At 40.5% G+C, this 23,925-nt stretch overlaps 2 protein-coding genes across 2 annotated transcripts; both read right to left on the bottom strand.

Moving 5' to 3' along the window:
• Window positions 1-6,221: 6,221 nt before the first annotated feature.
• LOC108669261 (exportin-2) lies at window positions 6,222-19,442 on the bottom strand. Its single transcript, XM_018156566.1, has 13 exons — window positions 19,327-19,442; window positions 18,643-18,794; window positions 17,366-17,558; window positions 16,694-16,839; window positions 16,290-16,397; window positions 15,369-15,491; window positions 14,455-14,592; window positions 13,534-13,663; window positions 12,533-12,696; window positions 11,113-11,302; window positions 10,344-10,450; window positions 9,766-9,915; window positions 6,222-9,154 (listed from the first exon to the last, which is right to left on the bottom strand). Exons 1-13 carry the CDS (start codon window positions 19,409-19,411, stop codon window positions 7,928-7,930), a joined length of 2,913 nt encoding a protein of 970 aa, XP_018012055.1. The 5' UTR covers window positions 19,412-19,442; the 3' UTR covers window positions 6,222-7,927.
• A 2,474-nt stretch (window positions 19,443-21,916) lies between these two features.
• LOC108669259 (craniofacial development protein 2-like) lies at window positions 21,917-23,458 on the bottom strand. The gene has a single exon (XM_018156564.1). It carries the CDS (start codon window positions 23,456-23,458, stop codon window positions 21,917-21,919), a length of 1,542 nt encoding a protein of 513 aa, XP_018012053.1.
• Window positions 23,459-23,925: the final 467 nt, after the last annotated feature.

Genomic DNA, 23,925 nt, shown 5'->3' with positions numbered 1-23,925 from the left:
GTGGCACGCGTTGCTAACTGGCGAAACGCGGCGCCTGTCCGACCTCCAAGTTGTACTCGATCACAGCAAGTTTTGGAGCCATCGGCCCACTGCGGTGAGGCAACTGCAGGGAAAATCTAGGTCCGTTCTTAATAATTGACACGAAAATATAAACGGAAAAATATTCGTGGTCTAAAAGAATTTCATAAGACTTTTCAAAAATTGGTTCGGTTCATACTAGCAGAACAATTTTGAATGAGAAGTAAAGTTCATTTCACCAGTTCAACTGCATGTAACAACACTGTTGTAAATCTTGCACACGTAGTAAGAAGTTTGATGCTCCTCTCTACATGTGATACAGATTCTAGTACGTTAACTACAATGAATTATCCTATCTTTCTGTATAATAATTCAACCTTACCCTGTCGAGCTATCGTCATTCAGGGGAGCTTCTACCGTAAAAATTATCTTCTGAAATAAATGACCGATCGTCCTGAAACTTCGTTAATTTTTCGAAAAAATTAAAATGAAACGTGAAATTAATTGAAAACGTCAAAAAGGGTGTCTTTTATAAATCTATCTCCTTTAATTTTCGTGTTACAACGTCGAGAGAGATATCATTAATAGCCACACAGCACAATTCACTACGATCTCATCGCTGAGCGCCGCAGCCGCGCGCAGAATTGGTGTGCGTGAGGACGACACCGCACATTCAGAAAAATGAGTGCGTCAAATTGTGTCAATAGTTACGCACTTTCTTACCCACACAACGATTATTGTGTCGGCGTAGCACTGATACGCCAGTTTACCGGGGCAAATAGGGAACGGATGACCCACACCAGGGCCAAAAGTGCATCTCTATTTAGGACAATGACCCGCTCATTTATCTGAGTGCAGAATCAAACTTCAGCTGCTCAAACACAGCAGGTATTTAGCCGCACCAATTCCGTGTTAAATTACACGAGGCCATGTTGGACATTTGCTTTGAAATTGAGTTTCTCTTCATCGCGTTACAGTACGTCTCTAATACTCGCTTTATCGTCTCCAACGAGGGACACTACAAAATTTTTATTAACATCACTTCGCTTTAATATTACACTAAACTAATATGGACCGATTGTTGTCCATGAAAATATTACCACACGTTTTACCTAAATAATGAGTGTAAATCATTGTTTGACATAGGATCATAACAAAACCTCAATTTATTCTGAACTTTGGAAACTAAATGGAATTCATTCATCATTAAATTATATAATATGAAAAAAACAATCAAAAAATCTTGTTTATATGATGCCTATTATGTTATGACAATGCAGGGGTAACTCATTAAACAACTCGTATGCTACAACAGATACCTCAACAGCAGACTTTACTATTGAATAGAGCATGGGAATCTTCTCAAAATCACAGAAATTTTAACGAAACTTCTATTAAATACATATCATACGTGACAGATTGGATATATTCTATTGGTTCAGTGAAATTTATCTAAAAATATTTGGAAGTTGCAGGGTTTGGCAGTGAGAGGAAACGCGGTTGTGTCAACGAGATCAACGTGACAAGTGATGTTGTCATATCAACGTGACAAGTGATGTTGTCATATCAACGTGACAAGTGATGTCATATCAACGTGACAAGTGATGTTGTCATATCAACGTGACGATGTTGTCATATCAACGTGACAAGTGATGTTGTCATATATATGTGACATGCGATGTTGTCATATCAACGTGACAAGTGATGTTGTCATATCAACGTGACAAGTGATGTTGTCATATCAACGTGACAAGTGATGTTGTCATATCAATGACTATAAATTGAAGAATTCGGTATCAAATTGTCAAGAAATTTATCCAGTTTAGTACGCCCTGGTACCAGGCTGGGTGACGTTTTCTACGAAATTAGATATAGAAAACTTCACTATTATTTGGTATATACATGAAGATGTATAAATTATAAAATGACTAATAATAACACAATAAAATGACTGATAATAACACAGGAGAACACGATACTATGAATCTCTTTCATGTCGCCGGTATTATTTAAAACGATTCACATATTTCAGTTTCCTCATAGTATGGCTACTGCACAAGTCAACGTACATATTGAAGTACAAATTTGCTGTGCAATATTGTGCTGTGCAAGAAAATCACCTAATGTATGAATAAAAGTAGATTATTAAACACCATACTTGAGAAACGTGTTTTAAAACTTGAACAATATGCTTGATTTGACTAATCCTCGTAGATAGTGCCTAGAATGAGATATGTATATTTTCAATTATTCGATGAAAACTGATACAAAAAATGCATCCGTATTAACTGACCCGAGCACCTGGTTCTACCAACCAGCCAATGGCAGAAATATTCATTCATGCTATCAAATCAGTATTATAAATGACATGATAAATTCCAGTGATTAAAGAAAATATTACTCGAAAATTCATATGAAATTTTGTAATTTAAGTATTCGACGGGCCACTTCAAGACGCGCGCTGTGGGAAGCCAAGTTGAAACGCTGGCGTAACTATTCTATTTTATTTCAATTATACAAAAATATTGAATATTGAATTTAATCTAAAGAAGACGACTGTGAATTTCCGCCCTAAGTAATTTACCGTAACTAATTCAATGATTCAGGAAAATGAGAAAGGATTGACTACCAAAAACTTGAACAAAATTTATTTAAGTTCGCAGGATAGATTCACGGCTGGCTTGGTTATCCATGGCTGGCCACAAACATCACATCTGCAGGTAAACAAAACCAGAGTTGAAAAAATCGGTTGAATAAAGTAGATAGCATAATAAATCTCAGTGCTCAACAAAAGTCGGTGGAATTCACAATTTCTTAACGGTCCAGTCCCAAAGGATCATGCAGTTTTAATAAATTGTGTGAGAGCGAGGTAAGCAAGGTTCTGGCCAAGAATCAAGCCTCACCTCCATGACGACTCCGGAGCTTTTAAGGAGTGTAGCGCCAGCGTGCCACAGCTGCCGAGGAGGAGTACGTCGGAGCCTCAGGTACGGGAACCACGCTTTCGTCGAACCACCACAACTTCAGACCAAGAGGAGAGCAGACAGCGGCCGAGCAAAGATACTGCAGGTATGCCTTCTAAGAGCCGCTAGGCAAACACAGGTGAAGCGGGAGCACCGTGCGCTTAGAGTGGTTTCGGAAATCTGAACCTTCTTGACAGAAAGATTCTTCTTCAACTTCGGCTTGAAACCGGCCAGAAAAACCGATTATTATGACTAAATTTAAAATGAATTCCACCATATTTTTGTATATCTATGTAAGTGAATTTTGTATTTTTCATTACGTCCTTTGACAACATATAATTTTTTACTTGCTGTAATTAACATAAAAAGTGATGCTGTCACGCTAAAGATTTTGTTTCGAACTGTCGGATTAAATTGCAATGAATTTGGCTAAATTAGTTAACTTTGAACTCGTTAAGAATTGATGAAACCTATCGTTGCATTACAAATGGATGAGGCTTGTGTAGCGTGACACGATTTCAAGCGCTTGCCTAATTCAGGGTGGAAATTTCTTAGGTATCAGATCATCGCTAGGACGAACATTCTAAATTTACTATATTAAAGATTACATCAATTTTATTATTAATTGCATGAGGATTGCATGTTCACCCACAACTTTTAGATAGTATATTAATAGTGAAAATATATATTTCGCTATAATTTGATGCAAATAGAATAGCTTCAAATATTTCTCTCAAAAATCATTTTTAAAAAAAGGTTTCAACATGAATTCAGTTCAAAAATTGCAGTAATTTGTTTAATTGCTATTTAAATGAATTATTGAATAAAATTACAAAACCTGGGCAACTGAAGGAAATGATAAATTACTTTCATGACTGACGTGTGCCTGTATGATGAAAGCTTCAGATAGAGTCAATTATCACACATTCGATGGTTTCATCTTGATATTTTTGGTAATAGTTCCTAACTAATCAATATTTACCGATATTTTACCGAGAAAAAGCTTTAGGAATATGCATATATCGAGTTTTCTCTGCCGTGCGCTCGGGAGAAGCTTGCGAGCATAAGAGCCCGGCGGTGATTGGTGGAGCGCGCGGACAATACACCAATGATGGCGGCGGTCTCTATTGACGCTTTTTTGTCTAGTATTCAATGGTTGAATTCACGTCCGTTCATGTATATTCTATGAGTAAAAATTTTAGAATTTATATTATAAATAATAAAATACAATTATTATAACAATAATGAGAATAATAGTATGGTAATAATACAGGATTAACGCAATAAGTTATGCTGCCATATCAATAACTTTCAATTAAATTGATAATGGAATTAATTTAGCGTGAATTTGGATGTTAGATCTTGGTTGACGTGCACACTTGTTTTCATTTCAAATGTTCTGAAGTACGTCTGCTATTGGAAACTCGATAACAGTCACAAGGAGCTAAAATTTTCTAGGCATATTGAAACGCATGTTAATAAATCCGATAAACTGCTTGGGCTGATCAGACGCTCCTACGAGTACCTAGATATAGAAATGATGAAGCTGTTGTTCACCTCTGTCGTGCGCCCGAACCTATAGAGTTTGGAAACGTTGTGTGGTGACTGTGGTCACCGAGACTCGAAAAAGACAAAAAATTTAGTTGAGAGTGTTCAAAGACGTGCAACAAGGATAATTCCTGGTTTAAAGGGCAAGTCCTATGAAGAAAGATTGAAGATTATGAAGCTTCCCAGTCTCCGTTATCGTCGACTGCGTGGTGATCTCATTAAAAAGTATACAAGTATACTCATAGTTTGTACAAGGTCCCAGAAGGATTACTAGAATTTGAAACAAGAACCAACACCAGCGGCCACGGCTATAAACTAAAAAAACTGCGGTGCAACTCATCCACGCGACAACATTTCTTCTCGCTTCGAGCCACTGACATGTGGAACAGCCTCCCTGAAGATATTGTTGACGCTCCGAGTATGAACGCGTTCAAGAACAGACTAGACCAGGCCATGCAGGAGCATATGTTTAGTCTTTAAATGCCTAGTATCCTACGGAACAACTGAAATCTAGAATCGATTTTAAACTTGCCGTCCGTTGAAAAAATTTGATCAAAAGGCCAGTCTAGTCAAGAAAAGGACAAGAATCGGCGACAGGCCTATTCTTCAATGCCGAAGATACTATACCCCTGTGGAACTGTAGCCTGCCAATTAATCAACTTTTTCTCCGAAGTTCTTATCAAGAAATTCACTTTCTGAAATGCAGTTTCTATTAAATGGTCAATAGGTCTAGCCTTTACATCATTTTACATAACTAGACGTCTTCTGTTCCATCGCTCAAAGATTAAAATGTGATTAGATATTTGTTTAACTGAGTTCCCTAAAAACTTTTCTCTCACATATGTGTGATTCTAGAATTGGTTTTTGTTGGTCGAAGTAAAATTGAAACTTTCCCGTTTTCCCTCAGGAATTTATTCATGTAAAAAACTACAGTTGTATATTATTGGTAATGTATTTCGAACTGAAACTGCCTGTACCAATGGCTCACTATGTATATATACTAGTTCAACCATGGCCTTTACAGGCACTTTTATTTGAGATGCATCATGTACCAGCATCTTGCCGCGACGTAAACCATGATTATTCCTTGCAGCTTTAAAATCAGTGCACTGTTCTTCCGCAACATGCGGCACTTCTTGATAGAATCTTTCCAGAAATGTTGAAAAAACCTATGGATATGAAATGCCTAATCTACTGTGTCAGGGGAGAGTTCTCGAGACGAGCATTGCTCTGGACCTTGGTACACAAATAGCTATGCATTTTGTGTCACCTCAGAGTGGGTCATACGCTAAAATGGCGGCATATTTTTGCAGGAGTTGACAACCGCAATCTTAGTGTAAAAAGTGTTTACAAAAAATTATAGCTTAGAGAGTAAAGACGACTGCCAAAACCCGACTAATATAGAAAATATTATTTTTCCACACTAATAACGTACTTCACATACAGATGTACATTACTAAAGCCTTGAAAATATAGCGAAGTTTCCAAGCGCCGACAGATGGGCAAGCGATATAACGATTTAAGACGCGACCCGCCAGTCGATGGCTTGAGAATGTTAGGCGAGGAAGGCAGCACATCAGCATGACCATAAGCGAGGATATCCGTAATGCTGCTCAGATAATTGACCATTGCTCCGTTCACAATTGTTCATAAATGCGACAAAGGCTCAGCTAAAAAGGATAAATAAAAACAACATCATCAAGAAGTTTCATTACGAAAATGTACTCAACTTCCACATGGAAGAGATGTTCACATACACCTCACGTATTAACAGATACGCTATCGTCTACCACAGCCAGGTATCATTCACGCAGGCACACTCTTATCTCAAGCAGATCAAGCTGATAACCGAGCACGTTATCTCCTGTGCTACAAGTTTTTTTTTCTCATCGTTTGAATCAAATTCATAAACAACCCGTTCGAGGTGTGAGATTCATGCCGGTCCAGCCCATTTCCTTTCAAAAGCTCTACCAGCATCAATTATTTGAGGTTTCGCATGAAAATCCATACAAAAAAATCCTACCTAGCGTGAACAATCAACATTTCATACAAAATCTGTAATAAGCCTCGCATCTTACGCGTTTGCTTAAATAATTTTTATTTTCAAGAAATTATTCCAAATGCGAACTGTAAGGCGTAAGGAGTTAAAAAATAAAAAAGTTACATACTTGTTACGATAGTTTAGCGGCGTAAGATGAAGCTATAACTTTATTCTATTTTTTTACCATCACTTGCAGTGATTATCATCATTGTGAATGATAATTTAATGCACAACAGCATGAATGACTCATTCTGTAAATAATTATTTATCCTTCCATAATAAAAATAAGAACACATAATTGAAAACATCAAAGAGACATAACCGAAACATTCAATTTCAACACAATATTCGCCTTAATTTCAAAATTTTGATATAAAAAAATAAATAAAGGAGACCCGCCAATAACAAAAAAATCTAATCCATGTGAGAAATGAGAAAATACAAAAAGAAACAAGCAGAGATGCTAATTTATCAGCATACTTTTTAAAAAATATTACTGCTAATCATCAAGTTAATCATCACCAGCTACAGTGCGTACTTAAACGACTTTGATTTTTCACTTCTCAGAGAACTGAGATTTTAGAAAAAAAACTCAGAAAATGTTATGAACACTTGGAAGAATACCTGCAGATTTCTGCCTTTTTTTATAACGTCTCAGACGACAAGAAATAAAATCAAAATGTAAGGATGACTGCCGATAACATCCGAAAATAACTAAGTTCTCCATAAACCAATAATTATAGCAAGCTTTGCATGACGCGATCACAGGCTCCGTGACTGCGATCTGAAGGTTAAATGTAAGACTTGCCACAGTTTAGCTACACGGCGGTGGCGAGTGAAGCTCTTTCAACATCATGAATGTGTTAAAGAATATAATAAATTGGAGAATATTACACCACAGGAAATTTTAGCTGCGGAGATTTGGCAAGAAAATAACGAACAAGTTATACCTCAAAACTTTCATGCGCTCAACTTGTTGTGTGATTTGCAATCACCAACAATCTTATCAAAGTTAACTCCCTAAATGAATACTATTTACTATTGAACAAGAAAATACTGCCTAACCTCATGTTGATGACATCGATCCACTTTTGTCTTTCTATACGAATAATTAAGTTGTTGAGAAAGGAATCAGGTGTGAACAGTTGTAAAACTAAAATGCATAAGTAACGATTAGAAGGTTTTAATTTGAAGCTTGAGCAATGATATTGAATTTGTCTACAATTGTTCATGTAACACATTTCAGTTACGAAGATCGAATCCAGAAAGCATCTAATTTAACAAAGGTTCTTCATGTTATATGAATAATACGAATAGATACGATGGAAAATTCCTCACTAGATAACGAGGCTGCTGCTTACTAGGCGATGGCAACACCAGCCTCTTGAACATATTTAAGCAGCGCCAGCTGTTCGTTCTGCGGCAGCTGCTGGAGTCTCTGCTGCACGGTTCCTGGCTGTGCCTGCGAAAGTTTCGCCAGTTTCTGTGCGAGGTACAGCTTTACGTTTGCCACCTGGCCGTTCAGAGGATCAATAACGGCTTTAGGCGCGTAGGTGAGCTTCGAGGAGCCATAGGACAAAGGGTTGTCCTGCATCTTTGAGAAGAGGTCCTCGTTGGAGTCTGAAGGCGAGTGGGTCAACTCGACGGTTTGAATGAGGGTTTGTAGCACACTGCCCCAATGGTTGCCGCCCCACTGCCCCGCGTACACACGTGGGTCACAAAGCACGTTTGTTAAAGCCACACAGCAAAGTTTGCGCTCCGTCTGGCCAATTTTAGGCAGTTCCGGGACAACGAGTTTATCAAGCACCATACTGAACATGCCAGCTTGTAACCTCTCAATGAGCACCACTAAACTCTCGACTGAATGCACCATTATGAATGCACTGAAAAATATTAAAATACTTTTAATATATTTAGTTGTCTTGTTGGTCGTCAGTCGCCGGAACATAACCGAAAAAAGTTGAGGCCAGAAATTCTCAATGGCTTGATGCGGCACATGAAGCAACAGCGACTGAAGCAAATAAAATCCTTCATGATCGTGGGCACGAGATACGTTGAGCTTGTTGAAGATCCCGAGTATGGAGTTGAGTTTGCCCTCCTCCACTATCCTGGCGTTGGCCTTCAAGATGAAGGACTGCAGGAGCCTAACCATCGGAGCGACATACCCTGGCCGCTCCCACAGCGCCGGCATCAGCAAGAATGGCAGCAGCTGTAAATATGGATCAGGAACAGCAGATTTCTGCTTTTCCAGCATAACTGAGAGCAGCTGGAAGATGTACGGGATGATGCTGTCCACCTCGTCCCTGAGAATATCCTGGAACACGGGGAAGAGGTTCTTGTCAAACTCGGCAACGGCGTTGAACTCAACAGCATCGCAGACGTGGTTCACCAGGACCGCCAGAGTCTCGAAGAGGAAGTGCACGTAGTGAGGTTTGGTTGGGTTCTTGGCCACCAATTTAAGTTTGGTGACAAGCTGTTCCAGCAAACCGGCGGCGTATGGAACAACTTTTTCCTTTAGACCTTCGGTGATGCGCAGCACAGCCTTCATTACGTGCTCATTCTGCTCAGAGCCGCTCATGCCAAATGCCTGGACAAGGAAAAAATTTGTTTTAATACGCACAAAGAACGGTTTTTCTTAAATATTAAAACAATTCAGATACAATAAACGATAGCGAACTGCACCAGCAATGGCTTTACTTTATTTGTTGAGTTTTCCCGCTTTAACATGAAATTGCCATCGGTAATTGATCTTTCTTGCTGAACACGACTAAGTGTGTTAACGCACGGCAAACTATAAGTTTAATTCATTTAAAAATTCCTACATCACTTATTTTTATACTGCGTTGGAGACACTCAATGAATGATTCCTCCAGGCACCATTTGATAACCTACTCCAAAACCTCAATAACTTGAACCTCATTAATTTTAACCCAAACTTGAACCCAATCAACTTTAACCTAATCAACTTTAACCTTATCAGCTTTAACCTAATCAACTTGAACCTAATCAACTTGAACCTAATCAACTTGAACCTAATCAACTTTAACCTAATCAACTTGAACCTAATCAACTAGAACCTAATCAACTTGAACCTAATCAACTTTAACCTAATCAACTTTAACCTAATCGACTTGAACCTAATCAACTTTAACCTAATCAACTTGAACCCAATCAACTTGAACTTCATTAATGAGTTACCAAGAAGGCGTTAGCATATGCAGGAGTGGCGAGGGCGGCGAGCTGGTCTGGGGTGAGCAGAGCAGCGCCATCAGCCGCGCGCAGAGACAAGCAGCGGTCCAAGGCGGCCGCCGCGTACGAGTGAACAACAACCGACCGCGCGCCCAGAAGCTGCCGGGGTGGAGGGCGTTAAGGGGTTGTATAATCATGTCATTAGTGTAATAAGATGTCATTAGTGTAATAGGATGTCATTAGTGTAATAAGATGTCATTAGTGTAATAAGATGTCATTAGTGTAATAGGATGTCATTAGTGTGATAGGATGTCATTAGTGTAATAGGATGTCATTAGTGTAATAGGATGTCATGGGTGTGACTGGGTGTCATGGGTGGTTTAAAGTACAACTGGGTGTCATGGGTGGTTTAGGGTGCGCCTGGGTGTTATGAGGTGACATCATTAATGGAATAATTAGCATCAGAGACATCACGAATGAAAAATTCATTACTTAAGTTATAATTTGTACAAATGATAAGAGTTGAAAAGCGATTGTGTGATGCATGCATGTAATTGCAATGATAATGACTGATTGAAGAAAATTACCTGCACGAGGTGCGGCATGGCAGCTCTGACGCTGTCCAGGGGCAGGACGCTGCGGAAGCTGATAAGGTACTTAATACACTCGGCCTTCACAAGCGGCAACAGGTTCACTGCACAAACATTTACTATTATTTTATAGTTTCATCTATTCCTCAACATTCAAAAGTAAGCGTTCAATTTTCAGTCCAATCAATAAGGATTCATATTGTTGGAAGTCATTCCCTTTTCAGTGTTCAATAATTTACATTAGTTTTTAATTCAGTATGCATACTTTGAGTCTAGTCCATCAAAACTATTACTGCTCTGCACTATAACACTTTACATTCTAGGCAAATTTTTTATATTTTTCAGCTGTGGTTCATACGTTTCAATCTTTTAATTTAGACTCCAGGAATACACAATTAGGAAGCTTTCAAACCTTCACAGCAATAAAACGACAGTAGATGATGTTGAACTCTGTTGAGCGTTCAACAAGATTTTTGAACTTAAAGCTCAACCGATAAACAATAATGACCAAAATAATCTAATCAAAAATAATCTCAGCAGCAGTCTCACCATCACGTGTATGACACGGCAGTAGTCTCACCATCACGTGTAGGACACAGCAGCAGTCTCACCATCACGTGTATGACACAGCAGTAGTCTCACCATCACGTGTAGGACACAGCAGCAGTCTCACCATCACGTGTATGACACAGCAGTAGTCTCACCACCACGTGTATGACACAGCAGTAGTCTCACCATCACGTGTATGACACAGCAGCAGTCTCACCGTCCGCGTGCTGGAGTTCAGGCAACACGTGCGTGGTGTAGAACTCAGCCACGTCGACGAGCGCGTTTATTTGCGTGGCGCCGTGGCGTGCGGTTGAGCCCTTGGCGGAGAGCGTCGTGACGAGGTAGAGGGCGGCCACCTTGTGGCGCCAGCACGACTCGGGGTTGCTGGAGTAGCTCGCCAGCATCGACTGGAAACATTGCATTGTTAAGCCAAGTATCTTTAAGTTTATTTAATACAAGCATAATGGGTAATATAGTGAGGCTTAATGAGCCTAGCATTTTAAAGTTTATTTAATACAGGCATAATGGTTAATATAGCGAGGCCTGTTGATCTAGCATTTACAAGTTCATATAGTACAAGAATAATTGTTATTATAGCGAGGATTGTCGAGCCTAGCATTTTCAAGCAAATATACTACAGGCAGAATAGTTCTTTAGTGATGATAATTGAGACCAGCATTTTCATATTTCTAAAATACGAGCATAATATTATTAAGGTAACGTAAAGATCTAATTGCCAGGAACTTCATAAACCACATAAACAATATATTATCTGGAAATATCCTTCAAAATCTGGTCTCCCTTGAATACAGCTCCAGGGTATTAGTTTCACCATCAATGCGCCATCATGATGAGGGGATAAACAAAAGTTTTCACATTAAATTTTCTTGAAAGTGTACTAATAACCTTTTGAAAATTGGTGTAGTTCGGCAGAACTACACCAATTAGACTACAATTCACTACACTGCACTATACTACACTACACCAATTCAGTAAACACCGGTTTACTGAAAAAACAAACAAGAAGATTAATAAAAGGCATGCTCTGGTTTTCAATCAAACTTGCATAATAACCTTTCATACATAAATACCGGACACATATTTAAAAATAGACATTTTTAAAGCAAAAAATTCTTTTGTTACAATTTTCGTGCAAAACCATACCTGGACATAGGCGCCCAAGACGTACCTGCACGTAGGCGCCCAAGACGTACCTGCACGTAGGCGCCCAAGACGTACCTGGACGTAAGCGCCAAGACGTACCTGGACGTAGGCGCCAAGACGTACCTGAACGTAGGCGCCCAAGACGTACCCGGACGTATGCACGCACGACGTACCTGGACGTAGGCGCCGAAGACGTACCTAGACGTAGGCGCCGAAGACGTACCTGGATGTAGGCACGCACGACGTACCTGAACGTAGGCGCCGAAGACGTACCCGGACGTAGGCGCGCAGGACGTACCTGGACGTAGGCGCCGAAGACGTACCTGGTCGTAGGCGCCGAAGACGTACCTGGATGTAGGCACGCAGGACGTACCTGGACGTAGGCGCCGAAGACGTACCTGGACGTAGGCGCCGAAGACGTACCTGGACGTAGGCGCCGAAGACGTACCTGGATGTAGGCACGCAGGACGTACCTGGACGTAGGCGCCGAAGACATGCGTGATGCGCGCCTCGAAGTGCCTGGCGAGGACGCGCACGAAGTCCACGGCAGCGCGACGCCGCGTCTCAGAGTCGGCGCCCTCGAGCTCCTGGCTCACCCACTGGTCGGGGCTGTCCGCGAATAGCTCCTCGTCGCACGCTGGGGAGACAGCATTAATTAATATAATTACTTTTACAATTAGAATTTATCAATATTATTAGTTCTATTATTATAATAAGATTAATTTTACCCAGTGGCCAGAGTTGTTGGTGAAAATCTCCTCGTCGCACTCTGAGGATGAGGGTATCAACTAATATTATTCCTATTACCTATGTGGATTGATTAACAAGATCAATTTTATGATGAGGATTAATTAATAGGATTCCAGCAAACCATAAATGTGGTCACTACGATCCTGACGACTGATGAAACATAGTGTATAGTGCGTTATGTCAATAGTTCCAATTGAGAGAAAAAGAGTTTCGTTACTGACGACTTATATAAGGATAATTGTGGGTACTTAGAGGGTTCATTAAAGTAAACGTGAGAGATAGTAAAAATATAAAGAATAAAATCGTGTGTACGAGATTCTAAAGAGATGAAGAATAAAATGATGGGTAAGAGATTCCAAATAGAAGAAGAATGAAATATGTAAGAGATTCCAAAAAAAATAAGAATAAGATGATGGGTAAGAGATGGAATAAAATGATTATACTGACACCGGGGGCATGGATAGACGTGAGTGCTTTCAGAGCTCGGTGAAGTAAACATGTAAAAAATTATTAAAATTATGAACAAGAGCTTCTAAAAAATATAACTCAGTACTCACTGCAGTGAGTGACAGAGAGCGCATTTTCTCGTCGACGAAAACTTGAGGTCACGGACAGACGGACGGACAGACGGACGGACGGACGGACATGGCGAGCACAATAGTGTATTTTTTCCATAAATTAGAAAATGAGCTAAAAAGAGAAGGAATGAAGTGATGCTACTAACCCCTGAGCTGCATGTTGGGCAGGATGACCTTCTCGCATATGCCGGACAGGACGGCCTCGTTCTCAAAGAAGCCTTTGTTGTGGTCGCGCTCCGCCACGCTGCTAAGGAAGTGGATGGCGTGGCTTACCATCTGCAAGCCACCATAACTTAATACGTTGCTAATGATATTGGATTGATTATATGTTAGATAGGAGTATATGTCATTATATTGGTAGGAAATACTGTATGTTTTCACATTATGGCATTTGTAGGTAGTGCAGTAGCCTCCTATGTTGCTACATCGTACGCAGGTAGTCACATTGGTTGTCTACACAATGACTAGATGACAACAAATGCTATCTTTGAATCAACATTTTTTAACACAATGACTAGATGACAACAAATGCTATCTTTGAACCAACATTATTAAAAACAAATACCTACCCTGAACCAACACTTTCTCTGAACCAAAAACCTCACTCACTGATCATCGAAGACTATCTCTCAAGTGATATGACTGGTTATTTTGTTGAAAACTAGGAAATATTGAGGATTTTCTCATCAATAGTCAGCATGTCAAGGAACTAATTATGTCAAGGGTCTCAGTAACCAACGATTTTCATCCTTAAACTAACAATATTCTAAGATCCATGAACATCACTTATCTTAACATATAATTTAGCAGCTGGATCTCTAATCAAATCACGCAATCTCTGATCTAACAACGAAATCTCTGATACTATAATAACCATCACTATATTTCTCACACAGCAATCAACATAGGGGAAAAAATTTCACTCTGCTTCACACTTCTGTATACACGAACACTAAAGCCAACGTAACGCCATAATCCCCGACCCACACCAGGTTCCGCACAGCATGTGTGGCACCTCATTGCCCACAAGCCCCGACCTAAGCGGTTCCCCGCATAAGGTGCCGCACCTGATCGCACTTGAGGGCGAGGGAGGTGGAGGACAGCAGCTCCCACACGACCGTCACGAAGCGCTCGAGGTAAGGCTCGAACTCCTCCCTGTACTTGCTGGCGTACAGCCCGATGTTCTCGCACACCTGGCTCTTGACCTGTCGTTACATGTACAGCGTTATGGTATGGAGGAAATAATACATGCAGCCCAATGTTCTCGCACACCTGGCTCTTGACCTGCCCTTACATGTACAGCGTTATGGTATGGAGGAAATAATACATGCAGCCCAATGTTCTCGCAGACCTGGCTCTTGACCTGCCCTTACATGTACAGCATTATGGTATGGAGGAAATAATACATGCAGCCCAATGTTCTCGCACACCTGGCTCTTGACCTGCCGTTACATGAACAGTGTTTTGGTATGAAGTAAATAATATTTACATGTACAGTGTTATGGTATAAAGGAAATAATATTTACATGTACAGTGTTATGGTGTGAAGGAAATAATACGTACAGCCCAATATTCTTGCACACACGCCATTACACATAATGTGTTAAGGATTGAAGTGCCATAAATATAAGTATAAAAGTAGCTTATGGACTGAACGTACACTAAGGTCCTTCCATGGAAAGATGATATTTTAATGCATATCATAAAAATTCAGATGTCTATGCTGTTAAAACTTTCACTGAGCCTGAATTTTTTTACTGAACTTTTATAGAAAAAAAGGCAAAGTTGAAATTTAGCAATTGCTGTTTCCTTGAATGTAAATGAGCTGAATGAATATTTAGTAGGTATGTGATTTTGACGCAGCAAAGATAGATAAAAAGTTATAAAAGAAATATCACATATCTGAGAAACTATAGAGTAGTAATTTTTAATATTAATGAAGAACTTACCAACTTATAGCAAGTGCACGATATTATTGTACCTGTTCGAGAACGCCAACTTCCTCGTCAGTGTCGGTGTCGAGGAGGGCGCTGGAGAAGGTGAGCAGCTGCAGGAAGTGTTCCATCCACACGCCCATGTTGTCCTCGAAGAACTCAGGCAGGTCCTGTGCAGACGAACCGTTGTGTTAAAGAGAAGGACCTTTGTGTTAAAGAGAAGAACCGTTGTGTTAAAGAGAAGAACCGTTGTGTTAAAGAGAAGGACAGTTGTGTTAAAGAGAAGGACTGTTGTGTTAAAGNTGTGGCATTGTTCATGGTAACGACTGGTTTCTGTCCGAATCTGTCTGGTTACTAGAGGGTCAGACGGGCGCTTCTTTGCGGGTAAACAAGGCTTGGCAAACGCCATGATGGCTGTGCAAACAGCTCCGCAAATACACTCAGGATATTTTATCCGGATGGTACCGATCGTCTTGAACAACAGCTGGGACAGGGGACTCGGCGGTCCTCCGGCAGCGCATTTCTTGCTTGCACGTGTTCGAGAGTAACTATCTATCGATATTTCAGCTCAGTAACTATTTACTGCCAAATACGTCCCGGAAGATGCACGAGCCTTCAGGGTGCCATACAATATCGCCAGACTCTGGTAAATTTTCGCGGCTGTCACCAAGTCCCATGCACGAAGACATGGGCATTGCTGGGCAAGCTCTGTGTCCGTCCCTACGGGCCGAGGGCTCTATTTGTCAATCCATTTAGAGCTGTCTCTTATACACATCTAGATGTGTATAAGAGACAGTCATAAGCCTTAATACCTCATAAGCCCTAATATCAGATAAGCCTAAGTACCACATAAGCCCTAATATCAGATAAGCCTTAATACCACATAAGCCCTAATATCAGATAAGCCCTAATAACACACAAGCTTTAATACCTCATTATCCCTAATACCACATAAGCCTTATGTCCACCTGAGAGTTGAGGGCAAAAAATAGCTTGGTGATGGACACAAGGGAGGCGAAGATGACTTTCAGGGCAGGGCCATCATTGATGTTCTCTGCAGCAAACTTCAGGAGCTCCTGTTGTGAATAAATATAATTAGTTTATAGTTTATGACTTTATGTGTAATACATCATGGATCTAAAACATGAAATTACAAGATGCCTGTAGGTTAAAGAGTTTACAATAAAAAACTTGACATAGAAATTAACGTATATATACAAACTTGAATTAAATTCCCATCCCAATAAAAATGCTAGAAATGGTTCCAAATTCCCAAGGGTTGCAAGAAAAAAAATCTACACCATAATATAGGAAATGATATCAACAAAGAGGCCTGACATTTGTTCAACTTACATGATGAAGTTTTACTCACCACAAACAGATTGGTGAGGGGCAAGGCAAAGTTGTCAAGCACAAATTTGATTTCCCGCCACAGGGAGTCAGACTTTTGTTCATACTCATAACGGCGCATGACAGAGTACGAGGTTTGTAAAACACCGTTGATTATGTTGAAGTCTCCTGGGGATGAATGAATTTTTTGTAATATATTCAGTAAGGGAACGATGGTGGAAGAATGTAACAAGATGTGAATATGTTATATGAACAATAACATTTTTATATTGGAAAATGATCTAAAATGTAAAATGACAGCACAGGAAATGGGGAAAAAACTAGCATATGGGAGGGATTTGACTTTGTCAGAAAGACATGAGGAATAATACCAAGATAGATCTTATTCAATAATTCAAAACGAAAATATTTGAGACATATAAAATAGTATATAGGTACCTACACACTGATTTCATAATGTTTATTTTTTCAAGGAATATAAAATTTCTTTATCATAATACAAAAAATAGTATTCATACACCAGAGATTGTTTCAGATCTATTATCATCTATAATTTCTTTGTCTACATGGAGTATCATAGCCAGGCCTTCAGGTAAGAATCACTATAATGTCAATTTATTTTTCCAATGACAAAGTGTTAGGTACCTACGCCAATCCTCATTTGAAACTCAAGATAAATTATGAGATAATTTACCTGATTTGAATTTTTCTGCCATATAAGGGATGAGATCAGACCAGGCGTGGGGGAAGTCAGTCTTGCCAATAATTGAGATGGCTTCTGATAGTTGTCGCTGAACAGCTTCAGGAGACCGCAGCATCAGGTCCACAATCTCACGCTTAATCACAGTTCTGTCATTGCTGCTGATGCGGTCTGTTTCACCTTCTTCCTGAACATCCAAATAGCAAAAATTGAGAGCATTGTAACAATGCCTTCTTTGTGAGTTAGAAAGAACAATACAAAAATGAGAGACCAGTGTTCAATTTGTTCACCCACATATGGCACCTACAATGTATTAAAGAGATGGACATAAGCTGAGGATTAAAGGTTTCGTATTGAATTTGAAATATGTAGTCAGGAATCAGCAAGAACAATACAAAAATGAGACACTTTTTATAGACGAGACAGTAGGCAAAGAATGATAAAAACTTTTATAGGAATATGTTTTTTGAAAAGAGCAATTTAAAATTATTTTCAGATAGGTATCTTATTTCAATGCTTAAGAAGCATGCTATTATACAGAAATATATTTTATATCTCATTTCTCATGTTTGTTCTCATATAAGAAGCAGAAGCTTTGCTGCAGTCAAAATGTGAAGCAGAAGTATATGCACTTATAGCTTTCTTCCAGACTTCTTCTTTGTAAGCAGAGAAGCTTGTGGCAAGATCGAACTCTAACCTTAAATACAAGATTTGGTATTCAACTCCACTTTTACCAGAGTCACACTCTTAGACCACAAATCATGCCTAGGTGAAGACCAAGGGTGGTTTTAGAGTGGCTTTGTAATTGGCAAGGTAGGCAGTCCATTTGTGAGAAAAACTAGATTCCATGAAGCTGGCAACTCCATCATAATAAGTACTTTTAATCTCAAATATTATCATGGAAATGAATGATGATTCGCATAGGTATGTTACATAAAACTGGTACATGTCATAAAACCATAAATAATACCCATTGCAGTTGGGAATCAATTTAAACATTATGCAGTGTTCTGGCAGCTATTGGTGCATTTACAAGGTTTTGAAAATATGAGAACAATGCTACATTTGAGTGGAAATATTCAGATAATAATCTCATTTTTGAGCAAACACACTTACGTATGTACTACATTAGTTAAGAAATTGCCTAGGCCATGACAAACCCACAATGGGGGTGTTATATCAAGTATAATAAATAACTGAACTTGACCATGGTTGTAGGATTTCTTAGTTGTTAGCATAGAACATTGTACCATGTATTAAATAGAACTCACAACTTTCCAGCATCTGCGGACCAAATTTTTGAGGTTGATGGCAGCAGCAAGTTTGACGGGTGGAGGCACTTGAGAATCATCACGAGCAGCAAGTGTGAGCAGCAGCACTGAGTAGTTGGCATTGCCCTCAAGCTGCTCTAGGAACTGCTCAGCTGGAACATTACATTCTATTAAAAAATCAGCTCTTACAATAGATAGGTTTGTATATAGATAAGATTCTCAGAGAAATTATTAATAACTGAGATTTTTTGTGACAAAAAGAAGTTAGAAATGCACCAATTTAGCATGGGAATGTTAAGGAAATTTATACAATCATAGCAATATCAAAAATAGTTGAGAGTCCATTTCAGGCATGAATAAGTTCATCATATATGTACTTATCTGCCTGAAAACCAACAAACACAAATACTGCAATTCAATACTTTCTACATTTTATTGTGATGCTGATCTAAAATCTATGGAGGGTAATAATTATTATAAAATTTGTGTTAAATGGAGATAAACTTGACAATGGTTACATACCTTTAACCATAAGTTACAAACACAACTTAAAAGTATAAGTTTGACTAACAATCCAACATCATCAAGTCAAATATGGTACAGTAGTGACATCTGGTTGTGGATGAACATAGACAATAGGAGGCTATCTTGACATCTTCTCACACATTTATGAACTAAGCTTACCTGGCCTGCGCTGTGAAGGGTCTGCAGATAATGTTTGTTGAAGACACTCACACATACGATTCAAATTTTCTTCATTGATCTCCATGATATTTGTTATTGAGAAATCTGCACTGCAAAAAATCTGAGAAGATCCATTAAAATGGCAAAGCTGTGGTCAGCTTAATTCTAATATTTGCTTGATTCATCAGTGCCAAGGAGGAAGAAGCCTATGGTCATACCATTTATAAAAAAAAGCTCAAGCATTTCAATTAGCACATAACATTGCAAACATTGCTGAGATAAGGGAAGCTCTCTAGTCACAGGTTGCAAGTAGATATTTTCCACTTCTGCGCAAGATGTCTAAATATTTTCCAAGTTTTAAAAGAAAAGTCACGTTCTCGGGCTTTGCACAATATGAAATGTACATTTGTCTACCTACAGCCCACTTTCAAAATGTTCTATTTATTATGAACCATGCACAGGATTGACATCAAGATGCACCAGAACTGTGTCGCATGGATGAATTCCAGGATGTGGACAGTCCCTTAGCTCTACTCAACTCAAGAAAAGTCCTACTTATTTCTGGAATATTGCTGTTTCAATATCGTATAATTTCAGTAGGTATGAAATCTTGCAGCTCTAATGTCATATATTTTTGTTTGATTAAAAAATTTGCAGTTTGCACTTTGCAAACGTGTCATTTCATAAAATTTTCAACTTCCGCAATCTGCAGCACTCCAATGCTCCTGTCAAAATATCCAGCAGAACGTAATAATGATAACGAATCAACCCAAATGTATAGTTGAAGATTGCATAGTTGCAGTCACATCAGAGCAGTCCGACTGCCCAATCACATGTTCCGTTGCCACTGAAGACAAATTTTATTGTTGCTGTGACTGTTTTTAGGGTAAAATTAGAGATTTGGGGTAACACATGCGCAGGACATGTAAATAAGTTTGCGGCTTGTAAATGGCTCTTCATGGCTGATGATTGCCAAGATATAGAACTCATGGCTCAAAGAAATGGAATCATGGCTGGCAAATCCACAAAACCACAGTTCAAAAAATCAGTTGCGGCTCACCAAGTAGATATGCTGTATTCATACCTGCTGGCTCCACTGGGACTACTGTAGCGCACCACACTTTAGGACAGGGGTTCAGTTCAGTTCAGTTCTCTCCCACCATAAGGCGCACAAGGCTTGGACGTCACTCCTCCACTGGGTCCGGTTTGCAGCTGCCTGCCGTGCTATGTTCCATGATTTCCAGCCTGCTCGGTTTCTCTGCTCTTCCACCACTCGCCTCCAAGTTGTTTTTGGGCGTCCTCTCTTCCTCCTTCCTTCAGGGGCCCACCCGAGGGCCACAGCACAGTTGCTTGCTCTGTCCTTCCTCAACACATGTCCCACCCAGTTCCATCTCCGTCTCCTCACCACTGACACCACATCACTGATTTTCTCCACTTCTGTCATATCAAGAACCGTCTTGTTTGAGATGAGTTGCTGCCATCGGATCTTGCAAATCTTCCGTAGGCATTTGGTCTGAAAGATATCTAGTTTTCTCTCTTCTCCCTTGGTTAGTTTCCAGGTCTCACATCCATATAACAATACTGAAAGAACCAGGCTCTTGAACAGGGAGGTTTTGGTCTTTCTGCTGATGATTCTGGCTTGCCAAATGTTTGTTAGTCTTTTGAATTGCGCGCTTGCCATTGCCACTCGCATCCTCACATTCACTGTGCAGTCTGTGCTCCCACCATCCTTAGTGACATTTGCACCCAGATATGTGAAGCTTTCCACTTCCTCCACCTTGCTCTCTCCAGCCCTCAGCTTGTTGTTGCTCCTACTGTTGACCTCCAATATCTTGCATTTCTTGGCATTCAGTTTTAGCCCCACTTTTGCTGCATTACTCTCTAACCTGGTTGTTTTTTGCTGCAGGTGATTCATTGTTGAAGACAGAATGGCAATGTCCTCTGCAAAGTCAAGGTCCTCCAGCATGGTCGTTAAATTCATCGGAGCCCAGTTCTTTCACCTTCCAAAGTCCTGCGCATTACATAGTCGATCACAAGGAGGAACAAAAATCCTGACATGCAACACCCCTGTTTCACTCCTGGCCTTACTGGAAACCACTCTGTTGTTTCATTCTCATTAATCACGGAGCACTGAAAGTCCTTGTAGAGTCCTGACTAGCCGGATCAGCTTCTGAGGTATTCCATATTGGCGCATGATGGCCCAAAGGCTGTCTTGGTGTATTGAATCAAATGCCTTCTCATAATCAACGAAGTGGACGTATAATGTAGCGTTCCATTCATTGGCTTGCTCTAGGATGTTTCTGAGAATGAATATCTGGTCGACAGTTTCTCTTCCCCTCCTGAAGCCTGCTTGTTCCTTCCTGAGCAACGTATCCACTCCTGTGTATATCCTGTTGATGAGGATCTTGCTGAGCACTTTGCTGGCCAGAGGCAACAATGTAACTCCCCTCCAGTTTCCACAGTCCTGAAGGTTCCCTCGTTTTGGGATTTTGCAAATGAGTCCCTTGGTCCATTGTGTCGGCACCGTCTCTTGGTCCAAAATCAGGTCAAATATCCGCTTCAACTCTAAGCTGATCTGGTCAATATCTGCTTAAAGCATTTTGGCTGAAATTTGGTCTGCCCCAGGGGCACCTCCATTCCTGAGGGTCTTCAGTGTGGCCCTTATTTCCGCCACATCTGGTGCCTCAACTGAGATATTGAGCTCCTGTCCCACTTCTTCTAGTGGTTCCTCTGGTGCTTCTCTGTTGAGAACTCCCTGAAAATGTTCCTTCCATCTTGCCATTCTGGCCTCTTTCCTCTTCAGCAGCTCTCCGTTCACACTCTTCACTGCTGCAGTTTGCCTGGTGCTGGTACTCTGTCCTGTCAGCCGCTTCACAATACTGTACAATTCTTTTTGTCTTCCGCTTTCTGCTGTGTTCTGTGCTCTTGCCGCTTCTTCTGACATCCACATTCTTTTGTCTTCTCTTACACTCCTCTTCACTTCCCTGTCCTTTTCTATGTACTCTTCTCTCATTCTGTTTTTAATTCTTTCTGATCGGGTGCTTTCAACCCGTATCTTGGCAATTCTCTCGTCGATCAGCCTCCAGGTAATGTTGCTGATCCATGGTTTGTTTACCCTTTTCTTGTACCCAAGAACCTCTTCTGCCGCTTTTGTATAGGCATTTCTCTGCTGCTCCCATATCTCCTCTATGTTATCACTATCATTCCTTGTGGTGTCCAGCTTGTTTATGACTGCCCTGCAGTACTTCTTTCTCGTCTTGTCATTTCTCAGTCGTTCCACATCTAACCTCGGCTTTACCTGATAGTTGTTTCTGTGGGTACTGAGGCGCAGCGTGATGCGTGTCCTCACCAAGTAGTGATCGCTATTGATATCAGCTCCTCTCTGTGCCCCCGTGTCCAGGACAGATGATCTCCACCTACCGTTGATCAGGAGGTGGTCGATCTGATTCTTTACTCTTCCATCTGCAGATACCCATGTTGCTTTGTGGACATTCTTGTGTGGGAATAATGTACCTGTTATCACAAGTCCATTCAGCTGGCAAAACTTGCATAACCTTTCTCCATTATCATTCTGCATCCCCAGCCCATGCACGCCCATAGTCCTCTCGTACCCGCTGTTGTCACTTCCCATTTTAGCATTAAGGTCTTCCATGATGATGGTGATGTCGTTCCTGTTGCATCCATCTAATGTTTCTTGTAGTTCTTGGTAGAACTGTTCTTTCTCCTCTTCCTCCCTCTTGTTGTGAGGGGCATACACTTGAATTATAGTCACACTTCTGTATCTCGAGTAGAATCTTGCTGTTATTATCCTCTTGTTGACTTGTGTCCATTCCATGAGTGACTTCTCTGCCTGTTGACTTATCAATATAGCAATGCCTCCCTCATGTAGTTCATCATCTCCGCTGTACATCAACGTCTGTCCCGTAGCCAACCTCGTCCTGCCCGCTCCTGCCCACCTGCACTCGCTGATCCCGAGCACATCCAGATGGGATCTTTTCATCTCGCTCACGATCTGTGCTGTAGCTCCTCCCCTGTACATGGTTCTCACATTCCAGTGACCGATGGTGAAAATGTTTTTGGGTGTCACTAGAGATCTTGTCGGGCGTTGGACTTCCCTAAGGCTTTGACCCATCGCTGTCATAGGGCCAATATTGGCAACCTCTGTTTTGCCCTGGTTAACTTGCAATATGCCGTCCATTGTTTCTGTCACAAGATTGTTTTCTGGGAGTAGGTTGTTAGCCTTCTGCCCAACCCCCAGGCTTGGAGGGCCAGTGGTTCTCTGTCAGGGTTTCCTTCCCTTAGACTGCGTTGGTCCACGTCACCTTACGGTGTTCCATCCATCCGCCACCCAGAGGACGTGCCTCGTACGCCATGCAGTCCCAGCGCGAGGTTAGGACAGGGGTGGGGGTGTGCAATTCAAAGCCACTACAGGGAAGGTAAATATGTAGGAAATGACAGTGATTTTCAAGCTGAAATGCTATAGTGCACTCGGCCAGGGCATTTGCTCTAATTTTCCAATTTGGCCAGCGCGCTCCTGAATTCCATAGGTAGATGGTCAATTCATAGTGGCTAAGCAGAGTTTTCTAGACCTTTCCTCAA

This window comes from Hyalella azteca, unplaced genomic scaffold (assembly GCF_000764305.2).
Source record: "Hyalella azteca isolate HAZT.00-mixed unplaced genomic scaffold, Hazt_2.0.2 contig5540, whole genome shotgun sequence".
In the NCBI taxonomy this organism is placed as follows: Eukaryota; Metazoa; Arthropoda; class Malacostraca; order Amphipoda; family Hyalellidae; genus Hyalella; species Hyalella azteca.
This window is presented reverse-complemented; position numbering and strand designations above follow the sequence as displayed.